Source organism: Mesocricetus auratus, unplaced genomic scaffold (genome assembly GCF_017639785.1).
Source record: "Mesocricetus auratus isolate SY011 unplaced genomic scaffold, BCM_Maur_2.0 Super-Scaffold_100004, whole genome shotgun sequence".
Lineage (NCBI taxonomy): Eukaryota > Metazoa > Chordata > Mammalia > Rodentia > Cricetidae > Mesocricetus > Mesocricetus auratus.
The window spans coordinates 88,907,280-88,929,165 of NW_024429189.1; the positions used below are offsets into that span (position 1 = coordinate 88,907,280).

The following is a 21,886-nucleotide window of genomic DNA, read 5'->3' on the forward strand; positions in this document are numbered from 1 at the left end:
GGTGGGCCTTGAACTCACAGAGATCCGCCTGCCTCTGCCTCCCGAGTGCTGGGATTAAAGGCGTGCGCCACTAACGCCCAGCTGGCACATGACTTTAATCCCAGCACTTGGGAGGCAGAGGCAGGCAGATCTTTGAGTTCAAGGCCAGCCTGGTCTACAGAGGGAGTTCCAGGACAGCCAGGGCTACACAGAGAAATGCAGTCTTGAAAAACCAAAGATAAAAAAATAAAGATGGAAAAATATTTTTTAAAGAAAGCAAGAAGGCACTGATGGGTCCGATCTGAGAATAAAGCTGAGGCTGGTGTTTAAGAGGCTGGCGCTCAGGACTGGGGACTCTGTGACTTGAGTACCAAGAGAGCTAGAGGCCAGGACATACATAATGCAGTCCTTAAATATGTTCAGTATTTATTTATTTATTTTAAAAAACCACACTTCATGAAACCTAAAAACATTAAACAGACAGACTAAAACTTAACACACTATAATTGTAAAACATACTTTCCTATTTTTTCCTTGTCTGTGTAATTTGTCTGGGGCTGTTTGTTGTCTCACCTCCTAATATCTTCACAAGCAGCTACATAAACATAGAAACAGGCTCAAAGAAATTGTGGGTTGTCCTTTAGAATCTTTACAAATAAAATTGGCATCACATCTCTTGGGCTCCAGCCTGGTATGTCCTGCTTTGTCAGAGATGTCCCTCACTATAGAGACACTTGGCTTCTGAATAAACCCACCAAGGAAGGATCCTGGTTCAGGGATATTCTTCTTGCTACAAATTCTACCAGCTGGAGAATACCATGGCCCAGCAATTCTACTCCCAGATAAGTTCCATACCCAGAAAGATGAGTGCATTGTATCCCCCAAAAGATAGGTGTACAAATGAATGTTCACAGCAACTTTATTTACAATCATCCAAATCCAGAAACAAGCCAACCACCTACCAGCAGCCTGGGTAAACAAACTGTGACATGATCTTTACAATGGAATGCCTCATAGCAATAAAAAGGAACAAATGGCCAACAGACACAATGGCAGAAATGAATCACAAACACACCATGGTGTGAGAAAGGTTTTCTGACATGACCTAGGTTGTAGATACTTTAAGATTCACATACTTTATGCAACTATACCTCAACTGCACATATGTTAACAACTCAGATTTCTAGTTTAAAAAAAAAGTGAAGGGTAGAGGGGACACATGTGGTCAGGTGACCTGATTTCTAGTGCCCAAACTGAGCAAACTGGGAAAGTTGTTAAAGCTTTCTCTGGGAAACAGGAACTGAGGGGTTTGGGGTGAGTTATAGAAAGACCATTGTTCTCTTAATCCTGGAGCTTGGGGGTCTGCTCCCAGGCTCCCAGAAGGACTCACTGAAAGGTCAGGGCAGCAGACAGTACTGGCTGACATTAGGAACTCAGGGCTAGGAGGGCACGTGTTCTTTGGTGGCCTTATGGTTTGTGGCTCTCTTGGAGCAGGAAGGTGTGGGACTGCGGCTGTGAGGAAAGGCCCAGAGGCTGAGTGAGGCAGGTGGGCTGTGCAGGCTTTCAGTATATGGTCTCTGAGAGGGACACTGAGGAGATTCTCGCTCTCTTCTCAAATGATTCCCCAAGAAAAGTCCACACCAATATACCAATTTTGTGAAGGCAAATCAGAGAAAGAGACCTATCAGAGGTGACCCACAGTGTGCTCTTTCCTTCCACAATTATCAGAAAACAGGAACTGTCCTCTCCTCACATAGCCTATCATGACATGATCTGGGAATTAGAGAGGCTTTGTCTATCTGCCCAGAACATGGAGTAGATGAGGCAATGAGGCAGGGTGGCGGTGGTGTCCGGTTCCCTGGCTGTGGTCTCGAGTGACAGTAGTGCTGAAGTCCATGGAGGGAGAGTAATGGACCGGGCAGGGGCCAAGGAGATCAGGCTTAGAAGTTCTCATAATGATGCACAAAGTGAGCCCGGTCCTGCCTGTTGATAAGTTGGCAAGACTTCTCCACATTCTTGGTCATCCCTGGAGGACCACAGCTGAAGACTCCAATCTTACGAACCTGTCCATGGAGAGACACGTGCCCTGGAGCCTTGAATTGCCCACTGCCCAGGGAAGTCACCTTCTCCAGCCTGACCACAAAAAAAGCAGGCTTCTGCCTTAGACCCTGGGAAAGAGGCTAGAGCTGGGGGTGGCTCTGATAAATCTGTGCTCAGGGTGGCAATTCTCTGCTCAGGACTGAGCTGCAGGGGTGGCTAAGATGAGAAAGTTAAGCGGGGTCCTAGGGTGGACCCACCTGGGGGTGGACTTCCTGCAGAGAGTTGAAGAAGAGCTCAAAGGGAGGGCGGCCAAAGTGGGTGACAGAGCGCAGGCCCGTGAACAAACTCCGGTTCAGCACCTTCTGGAAGTGCCGCTCACAGATGTACTGGGGAAGGAAGCGGGAGAGGATCACAGCAGGCATGGCTGGGGCCAACTCTCAGCCCCGATGGTGTCCCACCTGCCCTGCCTACCAGCATGGTGGTCCTGAGGTCAAACTTCTCAGCCAGCTGGGTGATATAGATGTGCACAGACACCAGTTCCTGGTGGTCGTTCTCCTCCACCTCCCGGATAATGTCAGCCAGCCACTCAAACTGCCGCTGAGTCCTTGTCACCCAAATGAAGTAGATCTGAGGACACACGCTGGGGATCAGGCCTGGCTCCCTACATTCTGAGATGCTAGTAAGTCTCAGATATCCTATATAGAGTGATGCTCTGGTCTTGGCTTCCACAGGACAGAGGCCAGCAGAGGTCTCTCTAGCCACTTTCCCATCTACCCTCAAGATCTGGCATCTGGACCACTTGGTGTAATGGTTCCCACAGACCCTGTGGTTGAGAGCCAGGAGTGCTTGGCTGTGATGTCAGGACTCCATCAGGCCATATATTCCCCATGCAGAGTGGAGGAAAGAGATTCACCTTCTTACAGAGCATCTGGGTGCCCAAGGATGATTTGAAGACCAGGTCTTTAAGGATGGAGGCAAAGGGAGTGACCCCAATGCCCCCTCCTACCAGCACTGACACCTCAAACTTATGCCACTCCTGGTGGCCCTCTCCAAATGGTCCGTCGAGGTACAGCTGCCGAGAGAAGGACAGGTGAGATGAGCCTGGCCCTGCCCCAACTCTGAGGCAGAAAAGGGGACAACTATCAGAGGGAGGGGGCAGAGCTCCTTGGCCCCCCTAAAACTAGTGTCAGAGCAGAGGGGAAGGGACCGTCCCAGGGATAGGCACCTTTGGGTATCTGGCATGAGTGTCACCCATGGGGGGTGAGTAGATCTCCCTGAGGCGGGTGGTCCAGGGTCCCACAGCTCGGATGTGCAGGCTGAGTGTGTCCTCGTGGGGTGCAGAGGTCAATGTGAAGGGGTGGTACTCATTGGTCCCCAGAGCCAGGCAGGCAATCCGCACCCACTGCCCTGATTTGTACTCAAACCCCTGGGGTCGCTGGAACTGCAGGTGGGTTACTCCTAGGGGTCATAGGTAGAGAAGAGCCTAGATTAGAAACTGTACCTTGGGATGCTCTTTCTGTCAGAAAATCTTCAGGACTCAGGGGTTCTCAAGAGGATGTCAGAGGTAGGTTGAGAAACCTGACAAGCTCCCACCATGTCTGAGAAGCTGACTGATTCTCTATGCCTGTATCAGACCAGGCCTTACCTGAAGGCAGCAGCTCAGCCTTCACCACGCTGATCTCCACCTTCTTCCGGCTCAGGCTCACCAGCTTGTCCCCTCCATAGATAATTGCTGGGACCAGGAAGTAAATGTGGAAACTGGGCAATTGGATGAGGGCATAGCTGCCATGGATGATGAGCTGGAAACATGACCAGTTAGTATAGCACCACCCATACAGACCCCGCCTTCTTCCTCCTTGTCAGGCATGGCCCACCCAGGCACGGGGTCTGGTCTTGGTAGATGGGCTGACATAGACCACAGTGTGAGGTCTCATATCTCAGGATCACAGGCCTTGAGTCTGATTCTCCCTCCTTTCTCCTCCCTTTCCATCCCGTGTCCCCCTCCAAGGTCCAACCCTGCCCATTGAGGGCTCTCACCAGGGCATAGAGCACAACATAGAGGTGGTGGGTCAGCCAGAAGCCCCGGAAACTGTGGCGTCGGAAGTGGTGGGAGGCAAAGACGTACATGATGGCCAGGACCAGGAGCAGGAGAACTCCTGTCATACCTGGGGGTGGGAGGACAGGCTCAGGGGGTATTCTCAGGACCTCAGCCTGAGCTGGGAATACAACAGGACATCACGCCACAGCCATTCCACCCAACCTCCATTCTCATTCTTTCAGGGCTCCAGAGCAGCGTATCTGGAGGGGCTGGAGCTGGGGCTGGTCTGTCAGAAAGGGGCTTATGGCTCTTACAGACAGGGTGTACTCAGGAAGAGGAGACCCTGGAGGAGGTACTCAGATGGGATGCTCAGATCCCACACACCTACCACCCCGCTTCCTACCTGGAACTGTCTCAAAGAACCACCAGTAGTACTTCGGTGGATGCTTGGACCTGTGGGATGAAGGCACAGTGAGCCTCTGGCTGAGATAGAAGGGACACCACTGCCACACTGCAGCCTGAGGCTGCCCCTGACTGCTGAGGTTACTAGATCTCCACCAAGACGGATAAGGGATGCTTCCAAGGAATATTGTGTCCATTGTCATGGTTCTACCCTCTGCAACCACTACCGACTGACTTTTCCTGTTTTTCTATTTTACATTCTCTTCCTGCAGTCAATCCTTGCCTCCTGGAGGACTTGGTCCATTATCCTGCGAGAGGAGTGAGGGCAAGGACACTAAGTGCACAGCAAAAGTGTTCAATAATTGCACATATCTGGGCAGCCCTGCGCTCTGGCACCCAACACACGGTGTATAAATATTTGTCCAACGAGTGGATATCAGACTGAGATAGTAAGCTGTGTGTCAGCTATATAAATGGGAAGGAGACTCTGATGTCATCTCCTAAGGTCCTTTCCTGGCCAATCACACGTCCTTCCTGGAGAGAAAGCAGTCACCTTTCAGCTTCCCCATGAGGGGCGGCTTTGCGCCTTCAAGCACTGAGCAGCTGTGCTTCTGCAATCATCTATCTCTTTCCTATTACACCCTTCGGCCCACCCAGAGGACCCTAGGGGTGCCTTCCCATGAACTGACCCATCATTCACAAAGACGTTAGGGAAGACACAGGCCATCAGGCTGAGGGGACTGACTGAGAAGATGTATATATTGACCGCATGGCCAGCACTGTGCAGAACTGGAAGAGAGAGACATTACATCAGAGATAGTAACCGGGACCAACTCTACTCCCATTTCAGGAGCCACATACCAGCCAGAACAACTGCAGCCATAGCAATCCAGCGATGGAAGTCCACGGCCGCATCAAAGGGAATGTAGCGGTTGAGGAAGGTCTCCCGCAAGAAGGTGATGAGGTTGCGGCACATGGTGAGCAGGATGTAGGAAAACATGAAGGAGATGCTGGCCGCCGTGCCCCGGGACAGGATGATGCCCACATAGGTGGTCTCTTCAATGTCCGTGGGCGGTGAGGCAAAGCCATAGTCTGGGGCCAGAGTTTAGGCAGATCAGCATTGCACACAAGACAGGATCCTGAGCTTCAGTCAGAGTGTCTGGGCTCTGTCATCCAGACACTGAGGACTGGTAAGGGCAGCCAAAGGACTCTTCACTCCCCCACTGAGGTATGGCATGCTCCCTGCCCACTGCCCACAGCCTGGCACTCTTACAGTAGGCACGGTCTGCAAACAGGCCCACGCAGATGGCTGAGAAGATTAAGACACACACGATGTGGCGCCGGTAGTTCTCCACAAATCGCTTGAACTGCTGTAGCTTCTGGGCCAGGAAGCCATGCTGCATCTTCTCCTTCAGGGCCTCCGTGTACAGCCGGGGAGAGGACCCCATTGCCCTGCAGCAGGGACAGACAGAGCACTGGTAAGAAAAGAGCTCCTCGGCCTCCCCTTAGTGCCTGCCACCCATGAATGAAGATCTAGTGACCATGAAGGGTGGGTCACAGCAGTGGACAAGAGAAGCAGACCACACTCCCCTCCCTCAACCCTTTATCTCCACTGTTACTTGTTCCAGGCCTCCCCCATTCCACCTCCTCCTCGCCCCCCCTCTCCACCCCTCCTCGTTTGCTCGCTCTACTGGCCTTCCTCTGTACAGCAGAAGTCAGGAGACCTCTTGCTGCCCTTGGTAGTAGTGCCTGAAGAGTTTAAAGGCTGAGTGAAGAAGTCACTTGACACTCCAGCCCTCCAGTGGGTGGCCCTGAGGGGAGGTCAAGGAACCACTCCTTGCCATTGCCCTGTCTCTCATGTTACAGGGCAGTGGGGCCTCCTCCCAGACTATACACCCTACAGAAGATGCAGTGTGCTTCCTGGCCCAGAAACTGCAACAGTTCGAGTGTTTCACGGAGAACGTCTGGTGTCACATCATGTGTGTCACATGGAAGGGGATCTGAGGTGGTTTGTCAGGGCTGAGTCCCTGAGACACCTTTCCAAGCATCGTTGTACTCAGGGATCTGGGAAATACTCACTTTTTGCCCAACCTCTTCTTTAGGCCAGTGCTTCCCAGCTCTGGGGTTTCTAAGTCAGGGAGTACCAGTTCCTGGGGGCAGGAGCTGAAAGAAAATGGGATCTGTTTTCTTCTGATCATTGCAGCCAGGAGAAGAACTGCCATGTCCAAGTTGGGGTGGAGTTCAGGGAAGAACCCTGAGACCAGGTAGGGACAAAGCAAGATACGCAGCAACAATGAGCTCATCTGTCCTTAGGAGGACTTGGGCATAGAGTGGCAAGCTCTTGAGCAGCACGGGCTGTGGGAAGCAGCTGGAGTTTAGACTGTCACTGACCTTGTGGTAAGAGGTCAAATATCTGATCAGTGACTGGTCAGCTAGCTCTACCTCCTTTGTTTCTGTACAGGGATCTAGCCAAGGAAACCACCCAGGCCCTACGCACCGGTTCCCAGGAGTCCGGGTGATGAATGAGACTCTACAGCCACTGCTTTGTTTAAAGATGTCCCCAACACCTGGAAAGGAGAACAGGAGCCCCGATTGCTTCTCCAGAAGGGCAAAGGGCGGGATGGGAGTGTGTCCTCCCCTCCCGGGCCCTGAAAGGCTGCCTCAGCATGTCCAGATCCCTGTATTCAGCCCCATTTTCCTCCCTGTACACACTGAGTACCCACTGTACCCAGGGCAGTCAGTGTGGTAACTTTGTGCAAGGAGAAAGGGGCCACCCTCTGGACAGATAGAACTCTGCATGCCCTTTGTGAAAAGAAAACAAGGCCCCTCTGTCTGGCTAGATCCTCCCTAGGCCAATGTCCATGAGGCCCTTTGACCTCATGAGCAACTTTGTGCAATGCACAGCTTGTCTCTGAGGATCCATGCTCAGCTTGCTGCTAAGCACCAAGGACTCAGAGAAAAGGGTTATGTCCACCAGGAACTCTGTTCTGAACACTCACTGTCGTGTGTTCCTTCCACACTCACACACCTCCAGCTCCACCTTTGACACAGAGCTTCGTAAATCGGAGATCGCTGTCATGGTCCCGCAACATGAAGTGGAAGTCCTCCCAGGTCAACTCCTCCTTGTCCTGGAAGCCCGACTCCCGGAACATGGACTCCACCACCTCAGTCAGCTGGGCCTTGGATAGGCAGTTGTTGGAGATCTCGATGAAGGACCTGGAGGAGGATAGAAAGAGAGTAGCTATCATCCAGCAGGGTCAGGGTTGAGCAGGTCTGGGATGGGGTTACTTCGTGTGGTTACCGGCAACCAGGGAAATGGCATTGGGAGGTGACAGTTCATCTTGAAGGTGACATTAAGTTGGGTGAGATGATGGACACAGATTCAAAGGACCTTGGCCACTCAGGAACCTCAACCCCACCCCAGGAGTGAAAACAACCACAAATGGGAAAGAATAACACTTGCTGCAGAGACTGACTGGTTCAGGACACCTGATGCCTCTCTGTTGTGAAGACTCGCTGCCCACTCTCTTCTGTGCAAGCCCACACCCATCTACCTCAAGAATCCCACTTTCCCCATCCAAAGGGCACGCTAGAGTATGTTAGGGGTATAGCTGCAATGGCAGATACCCCTTTATGTCAGTGGCTTAGAGCATGTGGAGTACCCCTTACTCGATTTTATTATAGGATTGTAGGATTATCGTATGAAAACATGGGAGCTGCCACTGCAGATGGGACTTCCTCTTGGGTTTTCTAAAACCTAGCCAGGACTGGACCAACAGTGACGTGCAGGCTGTGGCCATTTTTTTGCTCTTTTGGAAGTCTATGTTGGGGGCTGGAGAGATGGCTCAGTAGTTAAGAGCTCTAGATATTCCAGGACTTGGGTTCAGTTTCCAGCACCCACACGGAGGCTCACAGCTGTCTGTAATTCCTGTTCCAGGGGACCTGGCACCCTCACAGACGCAGGCAAAGTAACAAATACACATAAGACAAAAATAAATAAACAAAACCTCTGAAGTGGTGGTGGTGGTGGTGGTGATCATCTGTGTCGGGTTGGGATTGTTAGGCAAAGGTAATGGTAAAAGGCAATGGGAAGGCATAAAGAGATAGGCACTGTAAAAGAATCTGGGCCGCTGTGCTCGTCTATTTACTCACATTAATTTCACTTTGTCTTTTTCTGTAAACTACGTACCAAATGCCTACATGGTAATCTCAACTTGGAGAAAGCAGATTCAAGAAGAAATGAAAAGCCTGGCATTAGTGGTACACACCTTAATCCCCGCACTTGGGAGGCAGAGACAGACAGAGGCAGGAAAATCTCTGAGCTTGAGGCCAGCCTGGTCTACACAGCAAGTTTCAGGACAGTCAGGATTACACAGAGAAACCCTGTCGGCAGAGGAGGAGGAGGAGGAGGAGGAGCGAAATGCCCTGTGGTGCTCAAAGGGGGCTTATAACTGAGGTTCTGTCTTTGGGAATGAGAAATTGAAGATGTTCACAGTTGGTCTTTGTTGGCATTTTAAAATGAGGGCAAATGTTTCTGTCAATTTTAGCAGAGTATATGTGAACCCTGTTAGAGGTGGGGACCTGCCTAGGTAACCTTTTGAAGGTGGATGTCTTGAGAATCCAGGATGCAGTGTGTACCACTCAGCCACCTTGCCTCCCTTCCTCTGACCCTAATTGCTTTACTGTTTAAAACATCAAGATGTTTCAGGATTGGAAAGGCCCAGCCTGTACCGCATCATGGTGAAGAATTCATCCTTGGAGAGGAAGCCATTTGCATCCAAGTCATACATGGTAAACATCAGGTGGGACTTATCCTCTGGGGAACCTAAAAGAGAAAGGAGATACAGGCCAGCTCCTTGCTAACAAACGGATGGATCCTCAGACGCTCTGCTGGGCCCTACCACTACCTTTCATGAAGACCACCAGGATGTCCAGGAACTCCCGGAAGGATAGGTAGCCATTGCAATCCTTGTCAGCCAGAGAAAACATGGATTCCACAAACATGTCCTGGGGCTTGAGGCCCAGGGACTCTGCGAACTCGGCCCTACTCAGCTCACAGGTCAGGGCCTCATGCATTTGTTGGGATGAGTCCAGGGGCAGAGTCCCTGCATCTGCCTGACTGATGTCCAGCACCTGTACTCGGGCAGCCACAGAGAGGGAGAGAAGGACGTGAGGCCTGGTTGGAAGAGCGCACTGACTTCCTCAGTGTGCAGTTCAGAAACCCCAGCTCTTGATGCTTAGACATACTGATTCGGGCCTCTACTCTCCTGCAGTAGGGCTCGACTGACTCTCTCCAAGCTTTCTGTTTCTCTCTGGACCCAAGCACCAACCAGCAAGGACAGTAAGGGGAGAAAAAGGGAAAGGAAGAGGCAGGGAGTAAAGCTGGGGAATGAAAAGAGCCTGTACTAGAGGCAGAAGATATTAGCTATCACATGACAAAGAGTGAAGGGCTGAGCCTGTATCCTCACTCTAATTCTGATAGTACTGAACCCATTGCTTGCGGCTTGCAGGGCTAGCCCCCTTGTATAGCTTGAACCCTGCCGATGATCACAATACACCAAGTACTTAGGCAGAGCACTGTCAACAGAACGGTATTTTTCAAACTTGACTCTACATCCTCATCACCTGGAAAGACTTGTTAGAATGAAGCTTCCTGAGGCTCATCCCCAGAGCTCCTCATTCAGTCTGTTTGGAGAGAAGTCTGAGAACCAGCATTACTAACAAGTTTTCAAGTGAGCTGACGCTACTGGTCCAGGGGTACCATTTGAGAATCCATCATGTAGATGACCTCACTGGCTCTACTGTTTATTAGATGAGGAAACGAGGATGCAGAGACAAGAACATGTGAGTTGCCTAAGGATCTAACCAAGACTCTGTCTAGCCTACAGAGTGAAATCTTAGTTCCCATTCAGCTCAGGTTGACTCCATCCCCTGTGCCCAGGTATAAGTCATGGCACCTGAGCAAAAAGGTGTCTGAAGAAGATCTCCAAGATGCCTGCCCGCTGCTGCTTGGTCACAGCCTTCCTAAACAGCTCCTTCTCATCCATCTCAACCATGCGGAGACCGGGAGCCCAGCAGATACAGAGGTCTTGCAGCTGCTTCACGAAGGCAGCCCGCTCCTCTTCCGAGTTAAACAGCAGCACCTGTGTTGGAGAACGGGCCCAATCATGTCTGGAGCTGGCTCTTCTGGTCCAGCCCCACTTCCAAGGACCTCAGGTTGAGGGAGGAAGAGAGTGGCCTCAGGGGGTCAACCCAGTCTGGGAGCTCCTCCAGCCGAGGACACGGGGCTACTGGGATGACTCACTTATGAGAGGAGACATGTATGAAAACAGCCCACAAAGGGAGTCAGGATGAGCAGTACCAGGTCATACTCCTTGGGGATCTTGAGCAGCAGGGTGCGGCGTCCACGGTTGCTGGACAGGATGAGGTTGACCTGCTGTGGCGGCTTCAGCTGGATGGTACGGAGCACGGTGAGACGTTTGTCGAGGACCTGCAGACACATGTCTGGGAACATCTGGATGGTGACGGGATAGCTCCTCTCCTTGGGGCCTGGCCACTCCATCACTGAGGAAAGGACAGTTGTGCATGGTGACTCAACAGAGGTATTTGAGCCCATGCCACTCTTTGACCTGAGCATGTATTTCTCCTGAGCCTATACTCCATCCCACTCTATAACTTGCTCTTTCTCTCAGGCCCCAGGTCCCCTTCCCTCCTCCCATTCCTCAGGCTCATCTCACCTGGCACTCCATCACTGGCTATTTCCTTCTTCAGACTCTCTTTGCCTTTCTTTTGTAGCTTCTTGCGCTCTTGGTTCCGGAAATGAGCTACCACCCCAGCGATAACCAGACTCGCTGAAGGGGACCAAAAGAGACCCGTGAGAGGGTAGGAGAATTCTTTACTCATAGCTTGGAGTGGGGGCACTTCAGTTACTCCTCTTCAGATACCCAAGGCTCCCTGAGCCTGGCTCAAGCTATACAAGGGAGCTAGCCCTGCAAGCCAGCAAGCAATAGGGATACTGGGCCAGTCTGTGAAGAGGGGGAGGCCAGGGAAAGAGAGATGGGGAGAGGTAAAGCGTTTACCTAGTGGAAGGCAGCAGAGAGCCACGATGAGGATGCCATAACCAGCACCACTGCCCTCAAAATAATCAATCACAGTAAGGGGCACACACTGGGGCAAGCCTTCCGTTGTGAGTTGCTGAGGCTGCGGGCAGGGTGCACCTGAGGGACAAGTCATGGAAGAGCTCAGAGCGCAAGACTTCTATGCTTTAGGTACCCCCGTCTTAGGAAGGACCAGATATCTCCTCCTATTCCCAGGTCCACCTGTCTGGAACTTGTTCCCTTCAAAAGACCCCTTCCATGTCTAATTTCTCAGCATCCTCCTCGGCTCCATTTCGAGGAGTAGCCTTCATGCCAGCGCAGACTGTGGTGTAGGAAGCAGCTTACTGCTGACCTCGCAGCCCAATACAGAAGGCACGTGGCTCCCTGTACAGCACCAGGTGCCTCTGCCCCCAGACCATTACTGTCTGTTCTCCCAGCTGCTTACCTTCCTGCCAAAGGAAAACATTGGGCTGCAAGGCACTGGGATCCACGTTGGAGACAGCTACGAGCACATCCCGCAAGGTAGTGTTTCTGATTTCTGCAATCTCCTCCTTGGTGAACAGCCTAAATGGGGGAAAGGCGGTTGCTGGGATAGGACCTCAGGCTCGAGGACTCATGTGAAGACAGAGACTGGAATGGATAGAAGGGTGTGCTAGGTCCCTGGAATCCAGACCTGTGAGGTGAAGTCTGAGGCAGGGCCCAGCCAGGTCTTACCCATTCCTAGTGTTCTCGAACCAGTAACGGTCACCATCTCGTAGCCTCACAAACTGATCAAGAATGATGTGGCTGAACAGAGGTCCAGGGTCTCCATGGCTCTCCAAGAGCCCACCCAGGAGTAGTTCCAGCTGGGACAGGTCCTGGTTGTACAGAGCAGCTGTGGCCTCCAGCACCTGGAGCATCATGGGAGGTAACAAATGTGTGTGTGAACTCACCAATAATGTCATCAGTAAAACTGCAACACGGAGAGTAACTCCCTTATAATTCTTATGTCATAGATTAAGTGAGTTCACCTGTATAGAGGATTGGAACAGTAATGCCATAGAAAGTTTAGCTGCCATTATCTTGTGCATGTATGTGAGCAGGGGTGGGAGGAGTGGGGGTAGGGGTTACATGTTTTTGCATGTGAGTATGTCTGCATGTAGATGCCAGAAGTTGACACTGGGTGTCTTCCTCTATCAATCTCCACATTATTCTTTGAGACAGGGTCTCTTCCTGAACCTAGATATCACTGCTTTGACTGGATCGGTTGGCAGTAAGGTCTAGGGGTCCTTCCATCTCTGCCTTCCCAGAGCTAGGATCACAGCAACATCCCAGTTTTTTTTTTTTTTACAGGCACTGGAGATCCAAATTTGGGTCCTCATGATTGTTAACGTGTTAATAGTATGTAAAAAGCATGCTATCAGCTGAGCTATCTCTCCACCCCCTGCTGCCATTATTATTGTGTTGTTGTTATTGACCTGGGGTTCCACTTTGGGGTTGAGAGCTCTCCAGTTCTTTGGAGGCTCCAGTCCCAAGGCCAGGAGAGCATGGCTGTAGCTGGGCAGCCCCATATCCCGGCCCCGCTGGATACTGCTAGCCACATAGTCTGTGCGGGAGAATCTGTCTGGGCCAGGCCAGTAATCTGAAAAGAAACCAGACTTTGTGTCAGTCATCCCATCCTTTGATGCCTCTCGTCTTCAGAGCTAACTGTCCAGAATTCTCCCCAGCCTCGGTCCCCAGAACTCCTCTACCTGACACTAATGACTTTGTTTGGTGTGGACCCAATGTCACCATGTGTGATAAGGGACAACTTTTCCAAAAAGGCCTTATAAGACTCAAGATAATTCTTGATACCCACCAGAAACTCCATTCTCTCTGCTTCCCAACTCTAAAACAGGACTGGATAAGAGCCCTTAAGACCTAAGTAAACACCAGAGATGATGTTCACTTGTGTTGCTGCTCCCAAGCTCACCACAGTCATCTTAATAAAATCAACACAAAACTATAAATTAAGAGGGAACTCAAATTTCAACTTCTTCTGATATCTGTTTGAAGTTTGTGAGTGTATATCCGTGTGCTTGCATTATAGGTAGCCTAGGTCTGACTGTGGACTGACCCAGAAGGACCCTTAGGCCCCTAGCTGTGACACCCCACCCTCTGAGCTCACCTCTCAGGTCTTCAACCACTATCCTGTCCTCCAGCTCTGAAATCTGGGAGGCCATTCCCATCAGCAGCTGATCCACCTCCTGGGCACTCTTCAGATAGGGGTTCTAGAAGGAAATGATACGCCTGGACCACAGAAGCACCCCAGGAAGAAAGGTCCTCTCTGCCTCTCTAGCTCTCCCTCTCTTTCCCTCCCACTCTCCCATGCCCCCTTTCTCTCCCCCTCTCTTTTCCTTTCCCCTTCCTATCTTTTAAGGTGCTCCACAACTGGCTTCCAGGCACAGTCCCTCGTCAGCTTCCCAGGCAGCTAGGAGAGCAGGCACATTCCCCTGTGCCCAGGCATTTCCAGACTCTCCTGGACAATTCTCCCCAGATAATTTTCTCCCCTTTGCTCCACATGTGGAGCACCACTGCTCAAGAACCTGAAGTTGTTATTTTTCCAAGTATTTAGGGTAAGTGACTGTGACCCCCTACTCTCTGACCCTGACCCCATGCTAACCTCCCGAATCCAGTAGCTGTTGCAGACCCTGAGAGCTGGAGAGCTGCCAGAACCTTCCTTAGGGAATTTCCGGAAATGACAGCTGGAGTTTCTGAAATGGAGTGCCAGAAATACAGTGAAGGAATTTGGGGACAGAAGTTAAGATGACGAGTGAGGTGGGCAATTCTGTGGGCTAGCCAAGAGTGAAGGATGACCCATGAACTTTCTTGAACATCAGAAGGATTTGAAGACAGAGTGAGAAGGCACCCCAGCTGCAGATATACTCCACACTCAGAAAACAAAATTCTGCTATTAGGAGAGCTGAGGGCTTTCCTATGGAGCCCAAACCTCCCACCCCAGGATCCCGTTTCAGCCCCTCCCCCCATTCTGCTTCTCTTCTGATGAAGCTGTGGAGGGATGTGCCCACCCATCGAATACCTGCTTCCAACATCGTGGGGCTCCACCAGCAGCCCTTCCCTTACCTCATGTAGACCCCAGGGGGGACCATGGTGGAGAAGAACTGTTCAGAGGCCACCACGAACTCTGGGGAGATGCTGGGGTCCTTGAAAGGGTGGTACCCTGCATGAAAACAGGTGCCTTACTTCACATCCTGGCATCTCAAATCTACCTTCCCTTCTTCTAGGGATCTTCAGTGTAGGCATCCCCTGCCCTTCACACCTCCTCTGCCTACCTGAATACTCTGGGAGTGTTTTCCTCAGGAAGCTGGGCAACCATTGGTATAGAGCAATGTTCTGAGGGTTAGTGAGAGGAAAGGGGAGATTGGAATGAGCCTATAAGGAAGACTTGGGTGCAGATGAGACCCAGGAAAGGCCAGTTGTGGGGAATGGGGAGCAGACAAATTATAATCACAGGCAAAATCGCCCATATAAACATTTGCAGGGGCTTTTCAGATTTTCCTAGAGATTAACCCCTACAGGAACAAGGGCCTCCTGGAAAGGAGCATCAGGAGAATCGACATTGTCCAAGACTGGGGAAATTTTGCTAGGGAAGCCGAGTCTCCCTGGACCCTGCACACAGGTGGGCACGGAGCAGGCAGCACCACTCACCTGGTAGGTGGCGATGACCCTCTTGCGCGCATGCTGGAACAGCTCCTCATCCCCCCCAGTGCGGGTGCTCCTGGGCCAGCCTCCTGGCACACAGGTTGTGGTAGCGAAACCACAGCAGGCCCAGTGCCTGCAGGAAGGGCTCCCTGTTCCCGCGCTGGGCCCCAAAGGCTGCATCCATGTGGAGACGGGGGGGGGGGAGGTATTGGGGGGCGTGAGCGACAATATGAGCCAGGGGAGCCCAGATCCCTTCAGTACAGCCCCCCCCCCGCCCGCCCAGCAGCCTGATGCCTCCAACCCTGCCCCTCCTGCCAGGACCCTGCAGTCTCACCATACAGGCCCTGTGGTCCTCCCTGCCCCGTGGCAGGGTCCGGTGCCATCCACATGAGCAGTTGGTCCTGGGACTCCCGCGGGAATGCGGGGTCAGGCCCTGATGCCAGCTGTCCTCCTGAGAAGCTCCTCAGGGAGTCGCTCCAGGAGTGAGAAGAGCCATAGATGGCACTGCCATCCAGCCAGCCGGTCACCTGGTTGGTCTGTGGGGACATGTGGGTGCGCGGGGTCAGGGACCTGCAGGTGGGAAAGAGCCTCGCCCTGCCCAGCCTTCCCGGCCAGACCCCAGGTCTCCAGTGGGTCCAGCTGCAGACTCCCTTCCAGCCTGCCTGCCCTCCTGCCTGGCTGCCTGGCCTCACCAGGTCCCTGGGGTTGCTGGGGCTCTGTCCGGTCTTGGGGTCCCAGCGGCTCCTCTGAAAGGGCAGCACCACGTCCCCGTGCTTGTCTGGGTCGAACACAGGATCTCCACGCGGGATGTAAATGTTGAGGAACTCCGCGGGGCAGCCTGGCGTTTCCACGCTCACCAGGTCAGAGAGCACATGGTAGCCTGGGTTAAGAGGACAAGGTAGTCAGCCAATCTTCAGGCCCTGCTCTCCTTGGGACCAGGAAAGCCTCTAGTAATTCTCAGGGCACAAAACGCAGAAGTCAGAGCACAAGCGACAACGCTGTCTATTAGACCATTCCCTGTAAACCTCGATCTTGTAATAGGCAAACAAAACGTTGTGAGAATCCAAAAACGATATGACTAACCAGCTCCCTTCATCTCTATGTGGCAGTCATTAGAGTCTTGAGGAGAGCAAAAGAGCCAGGGCATCCAGTTCCTAAGAATTCTAATGGGGACCCAGTGGAACTTGTTGATTTGGAGTATGGTGTAAGAAAGATCCCCCACATTACCCACGTACTCCAGGACGATAGCAGAAACGCTTCTTAGAAAGCATCCTTTTCCTTCAAGTTGCAGTGGGACTCCCAGGGTCCTTTCCCTGGGCACTCAGTTTGCTCCATATCCACCCTGGATCCCTCCTATACTCACCAAAGAAGACACCCAGCACTGTGCGGTTGTGGATAGACGCCAGCCCGGCTCTGCCTTGAGTGACAGCTTCGCTAAGCTTCCGAGGGTTGGGTAGCAGCGGCTCCTCCAGAGCCTGATAAACGCCGTCAGCGTAATGAGCAGGTATTAGGCGCTGCAGGCGCGAGCCTGGAGGAGAAAGAGAGCTGAGCTGGATCAGGGCTCCCGGTCCCCAAGTCCCAAACTTGGCCTTTCTATGGGCTTCTATGCCCAGATCTTTACTGAAAGGATCTCTCTCTACCTCCCCTCCCCTCCCCTCTCTCTCTCCTCCCTCTCATCCCCTGGCCCCAGGAATGCATATGAATGTGGTGTGAATGTAATCCCGCTGACCACTACACCCCATCTCCATGCCCACACTGCTGCGACCCTGCCCTCTGTGCAGATCCCAGGATTTACCAGCAGCACCGAGCTGGTGGTACTTCAGATTGTTAAACCAACCATCATAGCGCTGCACTTCCCAGGGCAGTGAGGGTGCATCCTGGCCACCTGTGGGAGCAGAGAGTCTTCCACTTAGCGCCAATCTCCCAGAGACCCCTCGGTGATCCCTTAGGATTAGCATCCTTCCCCCGATGGCTAAATCCTTCCCCAACTAGTCCTTGTCGGAGGCCTCAGAAGTCTTCCATCTCACAAAGCCGATCGGAGATGGACCTGTCCTTCCTGCTTACCAGTGCCAATAGCACCTCTACCTTTCCACACTCCAACGGGGCATTGGCTCACCCCTCTCCGCTAGAGGTCCCTTCTACTTACCTGCTGGACCCAGGGGTCCAGTAAGCAGAGCACCCAGGAGCACTAGTGTATTGGGGCTTGCTGGAAGCATGCCGTCCCTGCAGCCTGGAGATGGGAGGTGTTGTGTGAAGTACACACGCTCCTACAGCTGGTACTGGAAGAGGAGCACGCAAGCATTACCCAGATCCTCCAACTTCACGATGCGCTTTCTGGGACAACCTGGGAGGCACTGAGACAGCCCCTCACCCAAACCCTGTCTGAGTGCTGATTTCAACCACAGGAACACCGGGGCAGGAGTCCTTTGGGGTGTCCAATCTCTAGCAGGACTGTCTCACCCTCCCGGGGACTTTGATCCAAAACCTGAAACTCTCATTCCAATTCCCCACATACCGCTTCTCCAGGAGGTGGCAGAAAAGGTAGAGAGGCTAATGACCTGAGAGCCAGAGGCCCTCAGTCAACCTCATCTGCATCTGTAGTGAATGGGCATGGGAAAAGGAGAGGGCTAGGAGGACCAACCTCTGGTGCAGGACTCCGGTCCGCTTCTCCAGTCTTCCGTGTTCTTGGGGAGTTTGTTTCTTTGCTCTGCTTCCCGCACTCCACTCTAGCAGCTCTGAGAATCTTCACGCTTCCTGGATGCACTTTCACCCTTCACACTGGGTCCGGTCTCACAGGTGTGAGCTCACACCACAGCAGCAGGCGTGAGTGTGTGGACCAGAGGCTTGGCCTCCAGTTAAGGAGCCGGGTTGCCGTTATTTGCATGTCCCCGCCCCTCGCTTGCTTGATCTCCTCTGGACAGGACCCTGCCACCTAGCCCGGACACCTCCCCTTCTTGCTGCCCACGCTCCTATAAAAGGGGGTCTGTGTTTCTTTGCCACGCTGTGCGAAGCCGCCAAGCCAGGAACAAGAGCGTCAGGATCCCGCCTCTGCGCTTTTTAGGAGAGCCGCGCGGTTCAGACTTTCTTTTACTCATAAGAGCAGTTCTCGAACTTCTTGCAGGATGACTGCCTGGGACGGGGTGATGCCCTTTTACCCCCAGCCCAGGCACGCGGCGGGCTTCAGCGTTCCGTTGCTCATTGTCATTCTGGTATTCCTGTGCTTAGCGGGCAGCTTCCTGTTCATCTTGCCTGGGATTCGTGGCCACTCGGTAAGGGGTACTAACAGCTCTCCTTAGAGGGGTTCCAGCAGGCCATGTCGTGGGGTGGGAGAGCAGCATTTCTCGGAGACTCAGGACAGCCAGGACTAAGGAAGATGCTTCATGAATAGTTAAGCCGAGGATCAGCAGCAGCAAATTTAGAAGTCTGGTGCAGCAATCGACTCCTCACGGGGAGAGGGATAGTCGCGGGTTCAGTACTTACCGGGAAGAGACTCCAACTGCCTTATTTTGGAGGCTACTGCAGAAAGCGGGAACCAGCCCAGTAGTCCCGGCTTTCGGTGTTGCCAGGACCTCTCCCCTCTCTCTGAACACCTCAGCACACCTGCCCTGTCCTCTGAACAATAAACTGGCCAAGAGGATGGACACAGGCAATTTAGACTGCTGCGTTTTCCTTACTGCGTTTGGTTTAGGAGGGTTCCATAGAGGGCTCAAACCTGAATGCTCTCAGCCCCCAGATCCTGAACTGTAATTTTTTCAAGTCTAGAAGACCTCCAACTTTTCTGCATTCTTTTGTTGTTGGTGGTTTGGGGGGGTAACTGGCACATCTAGAAATATCCACAGTTCCTCTCATTGGCAACCAGGTCCTGGGGCCTCCTTCTTCTGGGAAAGGTGACCCCACCTGCCTGACACTTCTGAACTCACTGAGCCTCACCAAGCGGTGACTGAACTAGAGGTAGCGACTAGGCGCCAGACAGCTGGGGGTAAAAGGTGGTCAGAAAGTGCCAGGCAATGTCGACCTGAAAATAGGGCGGGGAAATGGTCAATGTAAGCACACGACCAGAAAACAGCACCAATGCCAGTGGTAAGAGGAACCTGAAGGAAAAGCTCGCGTGACATCAGTCTCAAGCACGCGTGACATCAGTCTCAAGAGGTCAGAAATGCAACTAAGGCTGAGATGGAGTGGGGGGGGGAGGTCTCGAGGGCGGGGTGGGCAGTACCCGATCCTGGCCTGAGGGTCTGTCTTTCCCCGCAGCGATGGTTCTGGTTGGTGAGAGTTCTTCTTAGTCTCTTCATCGGTGCAGAAATTGTGGGTGAGTGGCTTGTGGGGGCAGGAGTCGGAGCGGGAAGGAGTGGCAGACGGCACTGAGAAATGGTGAACTAACTTGGTTCCTGCATCCCTCTTCCACTTTGCTCCTGTTTCTGGCACCCCCAGCTGTTCTCTTGCTGTTTTTTTTAGACTGTCTCTCGGTATGTAGTCTAGACTGACCTTGAGGAGTGCTTACTAGCCCAGGTTACCCCCCCTCCCGCGCCCCCGCGTGCCTCCACTAATGCCCACTTTTCGGCTCTTACGTTGTTATTACACCAGGTCCCCGGACCTGCGCCTTCATCCTTCTGCCTCCCATCACCTCTCCCCACTCTCATCCTCACCCACAAGTCACTGTGTGCGTCTCCCCCTAGCTGTGCACTTCAGTGGAGACTGGTTCGTGGGCGCAGTGTGGACCAATACATCCTACAAAGCCTTCAGTACAGCGCGTGTTCAAGTCCATGTCGGTCTGCATGTGGGACTGGTGGGAGTCAATATTACACTCAAAGGTGAGGAGGAGGCTGGGAGATCCCATGGTTCAGAGCCGAGTGCCATGGATGTTAGAGGATCTTTAGCATCCCTCCGGCTCAGGAAGACTTCGACTGACATGGGGGTTTTCCCCCAGTTACCACGTAACCTTACTCTTTCCCGACAGTAGCCCCACCTTTAGTTCCCTGTCTGAATGTGTTCAGTTTCCGGGTCCCTGGCCTTGACCCCGCGTCTACCCGCAGGAACACCAGTGCAGCAGCTGAACGAGACCATTAACTACAACGAGCGTTTCACGTGGCGTCTGGACGAAGACTACACCAAGGAGTACGTCGATGCCCTGGAGAAGGGATTGCCGGACCCAGTGCTATACTTGGCCGAGAAGTTCACACCCAGCAGCCCTTGTGGGCTGTACCACCAGTATCACCTGGCCGGACACTACGCTGCAGCAACGCTGTGGTGAGCGTGTGGTGGGGATGGGGCAGGGTGCTCGTAACCCCGAGAGCTGGGCCTCGGGAGCTGCGGGTTGGAACCGCAGCCTCGTGGGCAGGATTGTCTGACGATCTGCGAAAAACCGTGGGCATCCGAGCCAGCGCGGGCGCGCAGGAGCCGGCTCTCCCCGACTCCCCTGCGCCGCCTGCAGGTCTGGCCAGGGAACCCCGCTCACGGCGCACTGCCTCGGTCCCTCACAGGGTGGCGTTCTGCTTCTGGATCATCGCCAACGCGCTGCTCTCCATGCCCGCCCTGCTCTACGGAGGCCTGGCTCTGCTCACCACCAGCGCCTTCACGCTCTTCGCCGTCTTCGCCTTCGCCTCGGTCTCCAGCGTGCCACTCTGCCCCTTCCGCCTGGGCTCCGCCACCCTCACGCCTCACTATGGCGCCTCTTTTTGGGTCACGCTGGCCACCGGTGAGTACCAAGGGATGCTCACCTGGCGGTGACCGGGATGTGTAAAGGATGTGCGCTATCCAGCTTATAGTGCGAGTTATTATTTACCTTCTCCCTCTCGATAGCAGGCAAGAAGGTGTGGCAGGCATTGTTACTCTCGTTTTACGATTGAGTAGAACTAGTTCGCAAGGTTCAGTATCTTGCCCCAGTTAGTATGAGAACTCCTGCATCGTGTAATACACATAGGCGTTCTCTCTGGGGGTGTTTGTGTAAGGAATTTCCAGGGATGGGATTCAGATGACGGCGAGGAGCGCCTGCACCCCTGACTCTCTGTCTTTCTGCCTTCCGGTGCAGGCATCCTGAGCCTCCTCCTCGGAGCGGCGGTGGTGATTCTGCACTACACTAGGCCCAGCGCTCTTCGAGCCTTTCTGGATCAAAGCAGTCAGGCCAAAGGGAGCTCGCCTCTCATCTTTGATAACCTGCAACGCAAGCAGTTCGCGACCCCAGACTTAAGTATTACCACTGTCCTGTGAAGAGAACTTACTCCGGATTCCTACCCCCTTGGGATCCCGCAAACCTGGACAATGTTAAGGGCGCGCCCCAAGAGCACTGCCCACGCAGGAGGACCAGGGGGCGCCCCAGGTGTGCCCTTTGCGCTAGGAAATGAATTTCTTCGAAGAGCTGTAAATAAATGTTTGCTTGTTTGTTTGTTTTTCAAAATTCCCCTGCTCGTCCATTTCCTTGATCTCTCTTTGCCCTTGGAACCACTCAACCTTGAGAGGCTTCGCCAGGCTAGTGATAATTTAGTATTGTACATTCGGGTGCCAAGAAACCAGAGAAACACAGAAGGGCTTGGGGAGACACGCGCCCTCTAGTGAGGCCCGAGAGGAACTGACAGGCACCTGCATCCATCTTCGTGAGCTGCCCCATGGGGTGGTCACACTGCCCAAATCTCTACTAGTCAAGCTGGATGTT

The 21,886-nt window shown here is 53.0% G+C and overlaps 2 protein-coding genes across 2 annotated transcripts; one reads left to right on the forward strand and one right to left on the reverse strand.

Annotated features, from left to right (window-relative positions):
* Window positions 1–880: 880 nt before the first annotated feature.
* Window positions 881–18,052, reverse strand: Duox2 (dual oxidase 2). Its single transcript, XM_040746182.1, is given in 35 exon segments — window positions 881–2,042; window positions 2,277–2,405; window positions 2,491–2,646; window positions 2,933–3,091; window positions 3,245–3,477; window positions 3,665–3,818; window positions 4,057–4,184; window positions 4,461–4,510; window positions 5,149–5,248; window positions 5,321–5,551; window positions 5,733–5,911; window positions 6,539–6,622; window positions 6,957–7,026; window positions 7,488–7,675; window positions 9,191–9,284; window positions 9,367–9,592; window positions 10,417–10,602; window positions 10,821–11,023; window positions 11,197–11,310; window positions 11,539–11,676; window positions 12,002–12,120; window positions 12,271–12,446; window positions 13,014–13,177; window positions 13,703–13,805; window positions 14,198–14,288; window positions 14,659–14,755; window positions 14,868–14,928; window positions 15,244–15,297; window positions 15,299–15,411; window positions 15,572–15,773; window positions 15,930–16,117; window positions 16,601–16,765; window positions 17,033–17,122; window positions 17,384–17,516; window positions 17,879–18,052. Coding segments are annotated over 34 exon segments (4,638 nt in total). The 5' UTR covers window positions 17,454–17,516; window positions 17,879–18,052; the 3' UTR covers window positions 881–1,919.
* Window positions 18,053–18,153: 101 nt separating this feature from the next.
* On the forward strand, window positions 18,154–21,631 carry Duoxa2 (dual oxidase maturation factor 2). The gene is made up of 6 exons (XM_005068535.4): window positions 18,154–18,506; window positions 19,489–19,546; window positions 19,914–20,048; window positions 20,271–20,484; window positions 20,718–20,932; window positions 21,266–21,631. Exons 1-6 carry the CDS (start codon window positions 18,360–18,362, stop codon window positions 21,442–21,444), a joined length of 948 nt encoding a protein of 315 aa, XP_005068592.1. The 5' UTR covers window positions 18,154–18,359; the 3' UTR covers window positions 21,445–21,631.
* Window positions 21,632–21,886: the final 255 nt, after the last annotated feature.

Coding starts and splice junctions, on each gene's coding strand:
- Duoxa2 (XM_005068535.4), top strand. CDS start 18,360: ATGACTGCCTGGGACGGGGTGATGCCCTTTTACCCCCAGCCCAGGCAC. Junction 19,547..19,913: donor CATCGGTGCAGAAATTGTGG/GTGAGTGGCTTG, acceptor GTCTCCCCCTAG/CTGTGCACTTCAGTGGAGAC. Junction 20,049..20,270: donor AGTCAATATTACACTCAAAG/GTGAGGAGGAGG, acceptor GTCTACCCGCAG/GAACACCAGTGCAGCAGCTG.